An 18,375-nucleotide genomic window follows, 5' to 3' on the forward strand; every position below is an offset into this window, starting at 1 on the left:
AGTGAGAAAATGCATGTTCTTCGCCAGGAGATGAACTTTTTAGCGACGTAGATTTTGATTGGATAAAGTATGAAAAATGCTCATAAGCCGTGAAGAGGCGCTTTAGAAAGGAGCAAGGCAAGCTATTTTGTGTTAGACTTTCATCAAGTTGTCTTGATGAACAGCTTGAGTGGTTGATGAAATTTTATGACATGGAGGGAATTTGGGCACGCCCTCTCAGTATGACGCACCCTCATCTTTTCAACTACAGGAAAAATTTTCGAATCCCAAGGATGGTCACCAATCTTAAGCTAATATCCCTTGGAGTGGGCGCGCCTTTACATCCTTACCTTATGGAAGTAATTGAGTTGTATGATTTAGCACCTCTTCAACTATGACCAAATAACTACAAGCTGGGGTTGGCCTTGTATATCCTCTATATGGACTTGAATTTTCCCCATCCAACTATGGACAAAGTGAACCATTTCTTTAACCTAAAGAAGTATGATCATGGCTATTATTACTTAGTTGTATACAAGCAGCATAACAAGAAGGGATTCTCATGTGGTAAGGTTAGCCATGAGAAAGGCTGGAAAGAGAACTTTTTCTACTTATATGATGTTCCCTGGATTAGAATTCAGTTCAACACAGAACCAAGTAAGGACGTACTTTGTCTCCTCATCCTTTATTTTTCCTTTTTCTTTATATATTTCTTATAATATTCCTTGTGTCTTTTAGATAAACCTTCAAAAAGGGAATTTGAGGGCGCGCCTCAAGTGAGGGTCGAGGCTCTTTTGAAGGTTGCTGCTGAAAAGTGGAATTTGAAAGCATTAGTGACACTAGTCTAACTTAATGCGAGTAGGTTTTCTTTCTGACTGGGTTGGGACAAAATGTAATTATGTTAAGTTCAGAAAAGATGTCCCAATGTTCCGGGTCATCGATGTTGACAGTGATGAGGAAGAAATTGAAGAAAAGATTTAAGAGAAAGATAAGAATGTCATTTTGGACGCGTCCTCTTTTGGTCAGCCTATAGGGCGCACCTTTTACTTCTCTTTGCTTAATCAATCACTTATTTTTATCACTTTGTTGCCTTGTTGTAGTTACTTTAGTAGTCATACTTTATCTTTGTTTCAGTTGTATTATTTTTCATTACTATTCATCCGTAGTACAATGATGATGCATCAATGCCTATACACCATGCTTCATGTCTTAGGCAATGTCTAATCATAGGGCGCACCCAATTGCTTAACTTCTTTAATATATTTATTCATGTGTGTCTTGCAGATATGGCACCTCCTAGAATTTCCAAGTCCGTTAGGGCTCGCCCTGGGGACAAGCTAAAAACCAAAGTGCAAAAGAAGGATGCACAAAAAGCTCCTACTCTAACTCCAACTCCAACTCATATTCTCATTCATCAGTCGATCCCTGTGCTAAAAAGGAATGTGGTTGACTAGACTGAGAGTCAAGGCGCGTCCAAGAATCCTAGAACTGATGGCGCACCTTCTGATGCTATATCTCAGGCACTCAGCCATTTGGGTCCCTTGACATCTGTTTACATCACAGATGAAGATGTCGAGGAATGGCAGGCTATGAATTTGGAGGAGTCTACCAAAGCTTTTATTAGGGCCTCAGCTCAACTCATGTTCCATTCCACCCATGCTATGGACAAGATTCTGGAAGAGAAGGCGCGCCTGGATAGGCTTCAGGGAGATGTAACATTCTTCAACAATCTTAAGGATAAAGATCTTCTTCATTCTAAGGACATCAAAGCCAAAGACTCTCAAATTTCCTTTCTAAAGGGCGAACTTGAGAATCAAGGTTTTCAGCTTAAGTTGGTCAATGAGACAGTTGGCAATCTACATACAGAACTTGGTGCACTGAAGCTGAGGGTTGAATATCTTAAATATCAACAGAAAATTGGTTGGCCTGACGAGAAAAAGGGCGATAACTGATGAAGTCTTCGCTCGTGGCTTTTACCATTGATGTGTAAAATAATAAGAACTGCAAGCGTACATTGTTTAGTTGTAGCAATTACAGGTCGATCCACAGAGACTACAAATTTTCAAAACCCTAACAATTTAAATCAGGCAAACTAGTCAATAAGATTTGAGAGGAGTTTGAATTAACCTAATTAGCAAATAGATCTAATAATATGGAAAACCTAGGAATCCGAATTCGTTAATCAATCACAATTAATAACAATTCACCCTAAAATCAATTCTCTTTTCTTCACAAATAAATTTTAATTAACGAGACAAGCATATACTATGAAACTTGTTATCTAACAATAACCCATCAAAATTTCATGGAGCAAGCATAAGCTATGAAAAATAAATCCGGTAACAATAATATATCAAAATCACTTTGTCAATTAAATAATTAAGCACCAAGAAAAATCATGAGAACCAAATAATAGGAACGAGAAGATATCAAAGCAATTAAATTAACTTCATCTTCATCCTAGGGAACAAATTTAGCTACACATGATAAAAATATGAACAAAACAAATGACTAATTGGGTGTCTTGGGTGTTGGAATGTGTAAAATACAAGAGGGAAGACCCATATATATATGGAAAATATGAGGGTTTGGGTCTTGGAATACAAGTAGGATTCTTAAAGTATTTCCTTCTTTTTCTCCAAAAAGTATTCTATTTATCTTCCAATTCCTTTGGCTTCTAGAATAGTCCACCTCCTTGCTTTTTTGCACCTTTTCCAACTCAAATTCTGATTTTATTTATTTTCCTACAAAACAAAGTAAAACAATTTATTTATTAATAAAATTACGAAAACAGACATAAAATAGGTATTAATAATATGCAATAATATGGACCTATCAATCATTATCGTGTTGGGTTTGTGGTTAACGACCCTGACTACTCATTTGAGAAATTTGGTGAGGAGGCTATTTCTGAGATGATTGAATTCAAGCAGGAATATGCAGATGAAATCAAGGAAAGGAGAGTGCAGCTAGGTTTAGAGGAAGATGACAATGTTGAATGCGCGTCTAAAGATGATGATGCTCAGGATAAAGGCGTGTCTAATGTTGATACGACCGTCTCTCTCCAAGTCATTCCTCCTGGTGAAAACAAGCAGGGCGTGCCCTGAGTTTGTCTGGAAGGCGAAAAAGGGCTCCTTGCGGGGAAGATTTAGGAGGATATGTTTGGGAAGTAAGAAGCCCTTTAGACGAAGGGCTATTTCCATTTTTATTATTAGATAAAAAAATATCCTATCCTAACTTTCAGACATTAAGATGCGTTTCAAATGTTTTTTTTATCCATACTTTTACTATCTCACTATTAACGTGCCAGCGCCCCTTTAATGCGGTACAATTTACTAAATTTGGCGAGCATAATTGTTTGCCATATAATTACTTTTTTAGGCCATCCACATAATTTTCCTTACCATGTTAAAAAAAATTTAAGTCAAATTTTTTTTGGACGCTTTTACCATCGGTACGAGCCGTAATGACTGGTTTTATGATTTGTTCAAAAGTGATTTCATATGTATATTTTGCCAAAATTTCCAATCAATATTTATATTCCTTGGCGCAAACCCCTTTAATTTTTATTTAAAGGTAATATATATGTAAATATTTTCAGAGTTCTTCTCGTTCACTTTCACATTATTACACATTAATAATTCGAAGAATATATATATAGGTTTTACTCCATGAAAAACCATTTTATATGGAGAACCGTGGAGAACCATTGTTTTTATTATAAAATCTCATCACAAATTATAAAATTTTATTTTAAAAAATATAAAGTTCGATGCTAATCTAGAATAATAAATATAATAAAAAATTTAACAATTAAAATTTGATAAAATTACTTGATTTTAAATTTGATTCTACAGGGGAATAATTTTTAATAAATGTGATTCTACTGTGATTCTACTATAGAACCAATTTAAACTTTTTCAATAATTACAATGATTTTTTAAATAAAAAGGTATAACTTCAATTTTTAACTTGATAATTAAAATTTATAACTATATATGATGAAAAATAAAAAATTATATTTTTCATTTTTTTAAATAATGATTCTTCACGATTCTCTATATAAAAGGGTACAGCATGCTGTACCACCCTATGAGTGGCAATCCATGGAGGGCTCCTTAGATAGAGGTCCGTACAGAACCATTATTTAAAATTTGATAAAATAGTTTAAAGTGGTTCCGTAGTAGAATCACAGTAAAATCACACTTATCCAAAATTATTCCACAATATAATCAAATTTAAAATCAATTATTTTTTTTTCAAATTTCAATTGTTAAACATTTTATTATATTTAAATAAAATTATTATTCTACATTAATAACAAATTTGATGAAATCCTATAATAAAATTAAGGATTCTCTACGATTATCAATTTAAAAGGGTTCTCTTTTAAAAAAAGGCCTATATATAATAATAATAATAATGGGTGGCAATCCATGAAGGCTTCCCTTAGACAGAGATCCATGGAGAACCATTATTTAAAAAATGTAAATACATAATTTATTTCATTTTTCATCATATATGGTTACAAATTTTAATTACCAAATTAAAAACGAAGTTGGACAATTTTTTATTTAAAAAATCATTGAAATTTGATGAAATAGTTTAAAGTGGTTCTGTAGTAGAATCACAGTAAAATCACACTTATCCAGAATTATTACACAGTAGAATCAAATTTAAAATCATTTATTTTTTTTCAAATTTCAATTGTTAAACGTTCTACATTAGCAACGAATTTGATGAAATTCCATAATAAAATCAAGGGTTCTCTACGGTTCTCTATATAAGAGGGTCCTCTCTGGAAGAAAGACCATAATCTATTATTATATATATAATAGAGTAAGTAGGGGGTTCGTGAGACAATTTATTCATATTGAAATTACTAAATTGCCCCTCATAATTGTATGTTACTAATTATCCTAATTTAATATGCATATATTAATTAAATCTAATTTAATATATATATATTAAGACTTTATCTCATTATTACGTGTATTTAATACTACTTCATTATTTAATAAATATTAACAATTAATAGTTATATATAGATAGATTAAATACATTTTAAGGGAAAAAATAAGATTAGTGTATGAAGACTTAAACACGGATAATAAAATTTATTCTTGATTCTAACAATATGGGTAACTATTTAAAAAATATAGTTTTCATAAAATGATTAAAACTGCACGTAAACAAAGATTTATATTAAAATTTTTAAAGATATATGATATAACGCTAAAAATCTTTAACCATATTTATAAATAACAAGCATCAAACTTCCATACAAGTATAAAAAAAAACAGTTAGAAAAAATTCGAGGATCATAAATTTTAATAACACATCGAGAGTTGAAGAATCATTAGTCTAATAACACAATACTTCTGTCAAGATTCAACATTTAATTATTTCATTTATCGCACTTTTAGCATTTAAATATATTAATTATGTAAAAAATTTATTTATTCTCATTTTACAGATGTCCATGCCTTGCACAAGTCAGAAATACCATTACAGACCTCTATTATTTCATCTTAATGTTAAATGTCGAAAAATATTTATGCACCGTAAAATTACACCCCAAAAAAGGCAAAAAATATTCATATACACAAACAAATAAGTTAACATCATTAATTTATCAGGAAACAACACGAATATACCGTTAACAACTTTAATTTAAAACGTTTTATCTAGAACATGCTCGTGGAACTAAGGAATCATTAATCTAATAACACATAATTTTGTGAATATCATCAATTAAGTACTTCACTTATTGCACTTCTAACATTTAAATACATTAGTTATTTAAAAAAATTGCGTATTCACATTTTGCAAATGCCCGTAACTTGGACACGTTATGAATACCATTACAGACCTCTATTATTTCAGCTTAATGTTAAATGTTAAAAAACATGTTATGCACACCAAAAAAGTCAAAAAATACTTATATAACCAAAAAAAATACGTTAACGTCATTAATTTATCGGAAAATAATACGAATATACCATCAACAACAATAATTAAAAATATTAAATATAGAACATACCCGTGCATTGCACGGGTTATAGAGTTAGTAATAAATAATAACTCAACATTCACCTCGTTAAACAAAAGGTCTTTACTCTTTAGATATAAATCCGGATTTAAATAAAATTAAAATTCACCGATTTTTTAGATTATCCCTCAACAGTTCGAAGTCTACACTCATTAGTTATAAGTAATTTTTCAGGTAAAAATAAGTTAAAAACGCAACATCTCCCTCACGCCACTTCTCCGCCGATCAACTTCCCGGAGTTAACCAATTTCCGGCACAAACCTCCGGCTAAATCACCTCAATCGCAAACACATAATCAAACTCCATTCTCTCTCAAACATAAACACAAACACCTCATGGGCAACAAAATCGCACGCACAACACAAGCATCAGCGACAGAGTATTATCTCCACGACTTGCCTTCTTCGTATAATTTAGTGCTCAAAGAAGTGCTTGGCCGCGGAAGGTTTTTAAAATCGATTTTGTGTAAACACGATGAAGGTTTGGTGTTAGTTAAGGTTTATTTTAAGCGCGGTGATTCGATTGATCTTAAGGAGTATGAGCGTGATCTTTCGAGTATTCGCCATGTGTTTAACGGTCTTGAGCAGCCTCATGTTTGGCCTTTTCAGGTATTGTTTTCGAGAAAAAATGTTTGATAATTGTTGTGATTGAATTGAAGTGTTTATTAGGTTTTGAAAGTAGAGTGATTGGATTGATATTGCATTCGAGAATAGTTTTAGTGCAAGAAGATGTGAGAATGAATTAATTAGGTTTGAAAGTAGGTTGCTAGAATTGTTGTTGCTCTGTAGAACAGTTAAGCGTGAGAATGCATCAGATTGAATTGTTGAATATGCGTTTACTTAGGTTTTGAAAGTAGGTTGCTAGAATTGATGTTGCTTTCGAGAATAGTTTTGTGTGAGAATACGTGAGACTGAATTAATTAGGTTTTCGAGAATAGTTTTGTGTGAGAATATGTGAGACTGAATTAATTAGGTTTTGTGCGAGAATACGTGGGACTGAATTAATTACGCGAGACTGAATACGTGAGACTGAATTAAGTAGGTTTAAATTGGTTTTGTCGGAAAGATAATACTGAATGACTTGATAGAGCAGTTTAGATGCTAGGTAAAACATATTAATCTATATGAATGACATGTGATGCAGTTTTGGCTTGAAACGGATAAAGCTGCTTATCTCTTGAGACAATACTTCTTCAATAATCTTCATGATCGTTTGAGTACACGACCTTTCTTGAGTCTAGTTGAGAAAAAGTGGTTGGCTTATCAGGTAATTATCCCCTTCCTCTCTACGTATGTAATTTACAAATTCAATAATTCGTATTGATAAACTTAAACTTAGAAGCTTATTTTGTTTATGTAGTTGCTCTATGCGGTAAAACAGAGCCATGAGAATGGGGTTTGTCATGGTGAGATGTTGAGCACGAGCTTTCAGGGTATTGGATTCAGTTGAAATGTGATGCGGTGTCTAATATGTGTAAAATTTTGCAGGGGATATCAAGTGTGAGAATGTGTTGGTCACTTCTTGGAATTGGCTTTACCTTGCTGACTTTGCTTCTTTCAAACCTACATATATTCCACATGATGACCCTTCAGATTTCTCTTTCTTCTTTGACACCGGGGGAAGAAGGCGTTGTTATCTAGCACCAGAGGTTGACCCCTAGTTTTCTCTATTGTTTTAATAACTTTAACGTGAGGCTTTGAGCATATTTTAGTATTAGATAAAATGTTAATACTTGGCTCAAGTTAACATAAGGTAGTGCATGTTATAATCTCATTGATTTCACATTTTTTTCCTTGTGTTTTCAATTGTCATATCCCTCTTGTTGCAAGTTTATGGTGCTATGTAGTATTAAATTTTGAACCTTTGTCGATCGTGCATGAAAGCATATCAGCCGAGTAGCTAAATCCATTGACACCTGGTACCTGATACAAAATTTACAATCTTTGATTATATCTGTGATAGATCAAGGCTGCATGTTTTGTGGATTTGGGGTGTCTTGAGGATTATAACGAATTTTAACTAATCCACTAGAGGCACATTTTAGGTGGACATGTGAGAGGATTCAGAGATGTAGTTGTAGACAAGGAAGTCTTTTAAATACTGCCAATTCACTGCCCTTTAATAAATATTTGTTGGCCTTTTTTTCAGTTTGCATTTGGATGATAAGATGATCCTTTATCTTATTTGGTTGCGAATTCTTTGTGATGATCCTTTTTTTTCCTGTCATGTGCTCTGTTCTCTATTTTAATGTGGTGAACATGGCTATTTTAATTTACTATAATGACTCTTAATTTTTTAAGAAATGGCCATTTCATTTGCATATGCAGCAAACAAAATTTTCGCCTTGTGTGGACGTTCATAGGATAGGTGAGGCTGATTGCATAACTTGTCATATTCCTGGTGTCTCCTCTCTAAAAATGGAACCTGTCCGTATTTCCTGCTGACTTCTTTTTGTGAAATTACTATGAAAAATCTATTTCACAATAATATGTTAATAACTAAATTAGGGGCATTGGAAACAATTGGAGCTTGCCTTGAGATAACTAAAGAACCTAAATTAAGCTAACATAGAATTGATGGACATATGAAAGGATCAAATTTTCAATATTCCTTTATCCAGACTGCTAAATTTCTTCATTTCCGAGTGTGATTGGTAAATTGTAAATAGCATCCTTATTTTTTCTCTTCATTTATAAGCAAATAACATCGTGTACTTGCGGTTTAGGCTCCTATCTTTTACATAGTGATGGTCTTCATTACAATGGCCACGACTTAAACCATTTCTATTGAGTATTGCTGTGTTTCCGTTGCCACAGTAAACGACCTTTATCCTTGATTCTCTTTTATTACCCTGATAAAATTTCTCTAATACGAGACTAAACATATTGCCACCGTCACATGGTTTTCAGGACAAAATCAGTACTTTAAATCGCAAGTGGTTTTACCACAGCTAGCTTTATTGCTGCCAATAGCATTTGTATATGTTGGTTTCATTTTGACCAAAACTAATGCCTGTTAAATAAATCTAATGCCGTCTGACTGAATGTATCCAAGGTAATTTATCATGCTGTATTTAACCCCCGTTCTACTACCCTCTCTGCTGTTCATTTATTAAAACAGAATGCTTACTTATGCTTTACTATGATAAATTAAGTGCTTAATTTCTGTTCATAACTTTTAGACAGTTAGACTGGTGGCGCTGAAACTTAAGTAGTTAAATGTGTTTGCACCCTTCGTTGTAGGCTGTTCTATTTCTACTAGAGTAATAAGAGCTGTGCTATTATCTAATTGTATGTAAATACATTTTTGGTATAATGTCATTGAAGTGATTACCAGCTATATACTTTCAAGAAGCTGATGCAGACACTAGCATTTTATATGTTTTGATTATCAAACTCTTATCATTTTCTGGTAATTTGCATTCTCAAATTTCCTAGAGTGGTTCCTTAGACGAGTAGTCATTCTGTCAAGTAACTGAATTCTTACGTAATTTCTTTTTCCTGTTATCAGGAGACAGGTCACTAAATTATTTTTTTGTCCTAGTATTTGACTTATATTGTAACTAGTAGCTTGTATCTTACTTTCAGAGATTTTATGAGCATGGAGGTGAGATGCAAGTTTCACATGAAGCACCTTTGAGGCCATCCATGGACATATTTGCTGCAGGGTGAGAACTTATGACATAGCAACTACTATATTGCATAGAATATATTGAATCAGCTGCTGATTTACAGTGTAATGTGAAAAAATAAATAGTTGTTCCGGGGAAGGGTATTTACAAATGCCCTGAACAATTTGATATGTAGTATATACTTATCTACAGCAAGTAAAAGTTAAAACCACATAGTATGGTATTTTTTTTTATAAATTTCTTTCAATAGTATTGCACAAGTACAAACCTGATCAAATGCATTCTCTGAAGTTACAACATATGAAACCTATAAAAAACACAGTGACAGTTGCTCATGGTTTGCTATCAAAATATTATTCTCTGGTGATGTTAGAAATCATCTATCGTTACTCCAAAATTTCTATGGCCATTTGTGATCTTACTTCTTAGGTGCTGTCTCTAGTTAACAACTTGCTGCTATCTAGTACTTGGATTTTTTTTACTAAGCTGGCCAGGGAATTCCCAGTCAAATCCCATGTTCCTGTCAATATAATTCCTATCAAGACATGACAGTATTGGTTATAATGCTAAGTTACCCACTTAAGTTATTAGTTTACATTTAGACAAGTTTCGTCACATTTCAAACTTTAAGAGGATTTGTTATTGAGGATTCTTTGCTAGTGTATACTTGTGATACATATAATAAATAAAAATACTAATGAGTGGAATTATTACTATTACGTGCTTTTAGCTTAAAAATATCTATCTAGGTCTTTTAATATACTTGTCCTTACAAATGACATTTGTGGTCCCAGTTCTCAAGATAATAACTATATAATAGTATCTCAGCTCAGTGCTTAATTACTGCGTATGATCTTATAATTATTTAATTGTGAAACCTTAGCTTGATATATCTACGGGTGTAAGACGTATTGGCTTTATACTAATTCTTGCTGTTTAGTTAGTTTATAATATTAGACATTTAAATTGTATGCGTTTTTTTGTTAAATGAATTAATGCTATTTGAGTATCAGGCATTTGAGTTTCTCAATCATGCATGCTTATGAATTTTGGATTTTCTATTTTAGGTGTGTTATTGCTGAGCTTTTCCTCGAGGGACAACCACTATTTGAATTGTCCCAACTACTTGCTTATCGCAGAGGTCAATATGATCCAAGCCAACATCTGGAGAAGGTAACCTCAAGATAATTAACAAAAACTACTTACAATTCCAGCTACTGTATCACCTATCTACCCATCTAGGTTTTAGTGCTCTGAAGTTGCTTTTCACTTTATTAAGTAAAATAGACCCGTTGTCAATCTCTGCCTTATTACCACTTTTATAACTCATGCTGAAATGTGGGACAATCAGTAAACACTTCATTGAACGCAATTAACTTTGCACGTGACATGCCAAAGATGTCATACTACGTGGCCCTCATGCTCGCTCATCTAATATAAGTCATCTTTGGCCAGGGGCCATGCAGCTAAAATCGTATACTCATTTTAAAATAGAATCACATAGTTTTTGATATGCAAGATTTAATATTTGATCTTAAATGAGTTATGCCTTTGTATGTAATCCAATGAATCAACATAAATATTCTGGAAATAATGTTATTTATAACTATTTTAATTTGAAAATATTAACATAAACTTACAAGATTACATTATGTAAAGATTTTAGACCTCATAAATAAATCATTTAATTTTAAAGTATCGGACTTTTATTTACTTGAAAGGAAATGAAAAAAAATCACACACTAGTTGGAAGTCTCACTCGAATACCTTTAGTTGTCCGGAATATGATGAACGTGAAGATATGTTATTTAATATTAATTCAGTTATATATATAAGAACTAGGCCTTGATTACAAGTTGATAAATATATTAAATCAATACACTAAAATGAAGATGAAGGGAGAAAGACTTCCTCGGTTGCCTTTCTAATTCATTGTAAAATGGAACTGTAGAATGAAAATGAGTACCCCCTAGGCTCGTTATATACAAGTGTACAACCACTTTAACTATACTATACTATTTTATAATATTAATTAATTAATTAATTTCAAAGTGTCGTGAAGTTAGTAGCCACATACCCTAAATAATTAGCAATCATTTGACTCAATTCTCCTTTACTCCTCTTTTTTTGCTTATCACAATAATCATTATTAATATTATTGTAGTAATATATTACTCTATTTTAAGTAATGGTTTAAGCTAACAGTCTTGTGTATTATTATTTTATTTTTTTGATCAAATGAACAAACTTATATTAATTAAGCAAAACATTTTGTAGCATAATCAATATGGCACACATACCCATTATATTAGCACTACTGTACTACGTTTAATACATAAAATATAGTCTTACCGAAAATATTAGTAGCTTAATTATTATTAACAAACTAATGTATCAAAAGAATTTTGCTAAAATATAGTGTTGAGTTAATTTGAAATGTGTATTACAATTTTTTTCTTAGTTGTACTATACATCAAATTAACTGTTCAAGACAGATCCCAGATTCAGGTTTGCGCAAGATGATTCTTCATATGATTCAACTGGATCCAGACTCTCGATGCTCAGCTGAGAGCTACTTGCAGAGCTATGCTGGTGTTGTCTTCCCATGCTACTTTTCACCATTTTTACACAAATTCTATTCGCTGCTAAATCCATACAATTCTGATTCTAGGGTGAGGAACTGTTATATGTCTAATTTTTTAAGATAGATTCTTTCTAGTTGTTAATAAATGCTTATTGGAAACTTTTGGTATGCTACAGGTTCTAATATGCCAGCTCTCCTTTCATGAGATACTCAAGCAAATGATGAGCACTAAAGCAGGCGAGGAGGCTGGTTTGGATCTAACATTAACCTCAAACCCTTTAAATGCTGAATCCTCTAGACAGATTGAGGCGAAGCATAGTGTGGATCCGACAACCTCCTTCAGGAAAACAGAATTGGAAAAGGGATCGATTCATGGTAGATTTGAGCTTCCTGGAGATATCACTACACTTCTTAAGGATGTAAAACAAAGTAGCAGTTATTTTGGTGCAAAGACGGGGCAGGAGAATTTTTCTAGTTCAATAAGTTTTCAGGTGCATGAAAAGTGTAGCATGCCAGTTCCTGATAATCTCTTACAAAATATATCAAATGTATTTAAGAGGAATCACCATCCCTTCCTTAAAAAGATTACGATGAATGATATGAATTCTCTTTTGTCTGATTATGATAACCAGTCAGATACCTTTGGAATGCCTTTCTTACCATTACCTCAAGATAGTATGAGTTGTGAAGGTATGGTTTTGATTGCTTCACTGCTCTGTTCCTGTATTCGCAATGTCAAGTTGCCCCATATGAGGAGGGGTGCTATACTCTTACTGAAGTCATGTTCTTTATATATTGATGACGAAGATAGGTTACAGCGCGTGCTTCCGTATGTAATTGCAATGCTTTCTGATCCAGCTGCCATCGTACGTTCTGCCGCCTTGGAGACTGTGTGTGACATTTTGCCTTTAATACGAGATTTCCCCCCCAGTGATGCTAAAATCTTTCCAGAGTATATTCTGCCAATGCTTTCCATGCTTCCTGATGATCCGGAGGAAAGTGTACGGATATGTTACTCTAGTAATATATCCAAGCTTGCATTAACAGCTTATGGGTTTTTAATTCACTCAATAAGCTTGAGTGAGGCAGGGGTCCTTAATGAATCAGCTTTGGGATCCAAGTCACTAACACGGTCTTCTGAGATATCTGGAAGATTGCAGAGTAAAAATAGAGATACGCAGCTTGCACATTTGAGAAAATCCATAGCCGAGGTCATTCAAGAACTAGTAATGGGTCCAAAGCAAACTCCAAATATTAGGAGAGCACTCTTGCAGGATATAGGCAACCTCTGCTGGTTCTTTGGACAGAAACAGAGTAACGATGTCTTGTTACCTATTCTCCCAGCTTTTTTAAATGATCGAGATGAGCTGCTCAGGTCAGTATTCTATGGACAGATCATTTACGTCTGCTTCTTTGTGGGCCAAAGAAGTGTTGAGGAATATCTGTTGCCATACATTGAACAGGCCTTAGGTGATGCAACTGAGGCTGTTATCGTCAATGCTTTAGATTGCTTGACAATTTTGTGTAAAAGCAGATTTCTGCGGAAAAGGATACTCCTTGAGATGATAGAACATGCTTTTCCATTGTTGTGTTATCCCAGTCAATGGGTGAGGAGGTCTGCGGTTGCTTTTATTGCTGCTAGCAGTGATAACTTGGGTGCAGTAGATTCCTATGTTTTCCTGGTCCCTGTAATACGTCCTTTTCTTCGAAGACAACCAGCATCTTTAGTCTCAGAAAAAGCTTTTCTTTCGTGTCTTAACCCTCCAGTCTCAAGACAGGTATTTTACCAACTCTTAGAAAATTCGAGGAGTTCTGACATGTTAGAGAGGCAGAGAAAGATATGGTATAGTTCATCAGCGCAGTCCAAAGAATGGGAATCTCTTGATTTGTTTCAAAGAGGGACGGGAGAATTAGACTCAGTGAAGTACTGGCCGGACAAGCAACAAGATGTTCAGGGTTCTAAATCAGTTCGAAATGCTATACAAAACCTGGATCATAGTGAAGACAGTAATAAAGCTAGATTGAGGCCTATTGGAAGTTTTATTCACAGTACATCTGGCAGCGTTGTTGCACGGGATCCCTTGTTTTCAGACAAATTACAGTTTTCTGGTTTCATGTCTCCACAAATAAATGAAGTGAACAGCCTCAGTTCTGATAAACCATCAGAAGGAATACCTTTGTACTATTTTAAATACGACAGTAATCGGGGAGCTGGAATTGGTCCAGCCACTGATTCTCCATCACCATTGAGCTCTTTAGGTTTTGGTTCATCATCGATGCCCTGGATGGATGTAGGAACTAAGTCTTTTAGTTTAGGTAGCTCATTTCCACCTCCTAAGCTTGTTTCAGGTTCAATCAGCATTGGGAATAGTTCTCCACAACTTCACAGAGTGGTGCATGAGGTAGAAGACAGGGAAACAGAGCAAGCAGCCTATGTTAATAAATTTCAAGATATGGGAGTGTCTGTTCCTGTGAAAGGGGGTTCTTCCGTTTCCAAGGATATCTCAGCTGCAGCTGAAGTGACAGGACTACCTCCCTTTGCAAGAACACCAGCAACTCAAGATGCAGGCTGGAGGCCTCGCGGTGTGTTGGTTGCCCACCTCCAAGAACACCGTTCGGCTGTCAATGATATTGCCATCTCAACTGACCAGAACTTTTTTGTAAGTGCATCAGATGATTCCACCGTAAAGGTATGGGATTCTAGAAAGTTGGAGAAGGACATCTCATTTAGGTCAAGGCTTACTTATTCTCTAGGCGGAAGCCGGGCACTATGTACTGCAATGCTCCAAGGTTCAGCTCAAGTCATCGTTGGAGCTTCTGACGGCATGATACATATGTTTTCTGTTGATCACATTTCCAGGGGGCTTGGAAATGTGGTAGAGAAGTATTCAGGCATAGTTGATGTTAAAAAGAAGAGTGTTGGAGAAGGTTCCATAACTAGCTTAGTTAACTACTCTGCAGATGACAGTGCCTCTAAAATGATTCTTTTTAGTACCCAAAATTGTGGGATTCATCTCTGGGACATTAGAACAAGTAAAGATGCATGGACTTATAAAGTTTTTCCTGTAGAAGGCTATGTTTCGTCTTTGATAACATCCCCATGTGGGAATTGGTTTGTTTCCGGGTCTTCCAGGGGTGTGCTTACTCTTTGGGATCTTCGGTTCTGTATTCCTGTTAACTCATGGCAGTTTTCTCCAGCTTGCCCAGTAGAAAACATGTGTCTTTTTGTCCCTTCTGTAAATTCTTCCATATCCACTCTAGCCAGGCCCCTTGTATATATCGCAGCAGGTTGTAATGAAGTTTCTCTCTGGAATGCCGAAAATGGGAGCTGTCATCAGGTACATGGTTCAAGTGTCTGTTGGTTTTAGGGTGAAGTTATATTTTTGTATCTTTCTCTTTAAAGATTTTTTAAGGTTAGTGTATGGTTGGTAAAAGGTAAAAACCATTTTGTTTTATACCGTAGGTGGTCTAGATACTTTTACATTGCTAGTGTTTGTTGTGATGGACTACAGGGTACAAGTTTATTATAATTGGGCTGAGCTGTTTTTCTGTATTCTAATAAAAATCTGCAGTATCATATGTATTACTTTACATGTCATTCTCATTTCTGCAGATCTTGAGGGTGGCTAATAACGACCATGATAGTGAAACATCTGATCTACCTTGGGCCTTGACTAGACCTTCCAGCAAGTCAAACTGTAAAGCAGATTTTAGAAGGAATGTTAATCCTAAGTATAAAGTAGATGAGCTGAATGAACCTCCTCCGCGGTTGCCTGGTATCCGTGCGTTACTCCCATTACCAGGTGGAGATCTGTTAACGGGGGGTACAGATTTGAAAATTCGTCGATGGGAACATTACAGGTTTTTGTGTATTGTCTGTAGTTCTTTCATTTTTTGCCCATATACTTGCATCCAATTGGCCTCAATCTTCCTTGCTGCAGCCCTGATCAAAGTTATTGCATTTGTGGACCAACTATAAAGGGAGTTGCTAATGATGATTTTTACGAAACAAAATCCAGTTTTGGGGTGCAAGTTGTCCAGGTATGTCAGGACGTTCTGTTACTACTTTCCTGCTTTGCGTGGAGTTGCTAAGTTGTAGATAGTTTGTATCAGAAGCTTAAAGCTTAAAATTTTAAGAAGAGTGTTTTAGGGCTGATAACTTATTATATCATTTTCACATGTTTATAATAACTTGTATCATTAAGTGACATATTTGTGAACTCATTCTTATCCCTGGATGGAAAGAGGCTCGAATTTATATATTGCAGTAAGAACCTGTAACTTATTTCATATTGTAACTAGTCTAGAATTCTTTTTCCCCTTTTAGACATGAATGTATTGCTGTTGAATCCAATCACCAATTTGATATTCCATAATGTTTTTAATTCAAGTGAATCGTCAGCTAGCTTACTTTTGTTTTGCGGTGCTTAAATACCCTTGTAATTTCTTTATACATATTATTTCTTTTTTTTTTTTTGGCAAAAAGGAGGCAAAGAGACGGCCTTTAGCAACTAAGTTGACAGGAAAGGCAGTTCTTGCAGCTGCTGCTACTGATTCTGCTGGTTGTCATCGTGACTCTATCCTTTCTTTGGCTTCAGTCAAATTGAACCAGAGACTTCTGATATCGAGCAGCAGAGATGGAGCCATCAAGGTTTGGAAGTAATGATGTATATGCATCCAGTTAATATGTACATAACAGGTTAGTAATGATTAAAGCTGTACATTTTCGATTAGCCTGAAAAAAAGTGTACATTATTGTATTTAAATAAAAAGATAAGCTTCCTCTCAGAAGCTAATATACCTACTAAGTGACATCTACCAATTCATAACTACAAAGACAATATAATCACTTTGAAGCAAAATAATCAAAGGTTTAAGCACTTCAATTATTTTCTTGTGAATATGCATGGTGCAGAGTTTATATGATAAGAGAGCCTTTGATTGAACATTGAACTAGAGGTTTATCTCCAGATTTTGAAATCAAAACTGAATATTTGGTACCGTTGAGAAAAGATAAATAACCCCTTTTTTCCTTTTCGTGATACTACGATGATTACATAATACTTTCATACAGACATCAAAAGTTCTAATTTTTTAGGACAGATTATAATTTTTCTTATTGTGATAGAAATATGAATAGTTTTCCTCCATTTTCTAAATGGAAAAACCTAGTCTACATTTAGGACTAGAAAATTTAATTAAATTGGCATGACAGTAATTATGTAGTTCATCATAATTTTCTTCGTAAAATTTATATATTTGAAATCTCTTAATTCTTCCATCATTGACCTAATACTAAAATAGTGTGGAAGAAGTAAATTTAACAGAAGGAATCATTTCTACCTTAAGAGAAAATATCTGACACGGGTAAGATGCAAAAAACAAACACTAGGAATCGAAATAACTACCCTGCCAGCTATAGAAATCAGTACTACTTTTGACACCTTGCTATATGAAGACAATATATTGCCTGTGTTGTGACAATACCCTTGGTCTTGTAGTTGTATTTAATTTAAATTAAAGCATTATAACATCTACATCACTTCTGGTACAGAATATTTTACTTTTGCCCCTCTATATTTGTGTGATAAATCTGAACTTCATGCATGTGATAATGAAGTATGAACACTGAGTATTGTCATTTATATACTTAACGCAGTATACTATAAGATAATAGCAATGATATCGAGTCGAGACATGAATATTACAAGAACATTTTTATTCTCTCTTTGTTCCACTCAAGTACTTTTCTTTATGGGGATAAAATGTTTGAGATGGTAGAAGTGGTTAAGTATGATATTATTGTGATTAGAATTGATATAAAAAATAGCTTTTACAAGTTCTCTAGGAGTATTAGAGCGACCAAATTAATGTAAATAATTTAATAGTGTGCCAACCCACCTGACCAGTTATGATGAAACACAGAGAAGGGGACAAGAGATTTAGTGCCAACTTTATGATTCTTAAAGATGATCCTTAATTTGAGACAAGAAGTACGAAGTGTAGCTTTCGTCCTAAATTTTTACTATTTTAATGTTATTTCACGTGTTTATAATATTTTAATGTACATGTTTTTTAGTAGCTTACTGTTAAGAGTGAGATATATTTATTTAAATTTAAAAAATATGT

General features: G+C 34.1%; 1 protein-coding gene across 1 annotated transcript; it reads left to right on the top strand.

The window, feature by feature from the left end:
* The first annotated feature begins 6,174 nt into the window (after positions 1 to 6,174).
* LOC141681028 (serine/threonine-protein kinase VPS15) lies at positions 6,175 to 17,126 on the top strand. The gene is made up of 11 exons (XM_074487092.1): positions 6,175 to 6,639; positions 7,175 to 7,297; positions 7,391 to 7,436; positions 7,519 to 7,679; positions 9,619 to 9,698; positions 10,730 to 10,835; positions 12,158 to 12,334; positions 12,423 to 15,584; positions 15,860 to 16,107; positions 16,188 to 16,287; positions 16,733 to 17,126. Exons 1-11 carry the CDS (start codon positions 6,367 to 6,369, stop codon positions 16,907 to 16,909), a joined length of 4,653 nt encoding a protein of 1,550 aa, XP_074343193.1. The 5' UTR covers positions 6,175 to 6,366; the 3' UTR covers positions 16,910 to 17,126.
* Positions 17,127 to 18,375: the final 1,249 nt, after the last annotated feature.

Source organism: Apium graveolens, chromosome 8, assembly GCF_009905375.1.
Source record: "Apium graveolens cultivar Ventura chromosome 8, ASM990537v1, whole genome shotgun sequence".
NCBI classification, from domain to species: Eukaryota; Viridiplantae; Streptophyta; class Magnoliopsida; order Apiales; family Apiaceae; genus Apium; species Apium graveolens.

What these genes read in the sequence shown, in the direction of transcription:
- LOC141681028 (XM_074487092.1), top strand. Translation starts at nt 6,367, where the DNA reads ATGGGCAACAAAATCGCACGCACAACACAAGCATCAGCGACAGAGTAT. An exon ending in AAAAGTGGTTGGCTTATCAG is followed by an intron (nt 7,298 to 7,390) that starts GTAATTATCCCC and finishes TTGTTTATGTAG; the next exon opens with TTGCTCTATGCGGTAAAACA. An exon ending in CGTCGATGGGAACATTACAG is followed by an intron (nt 16,108 to 16,187) that starts GTTTTTGTGTAT and finishes TCCTTGCTGCAG; the next exon opens with CCCTGATCAAAGTTATTGCA.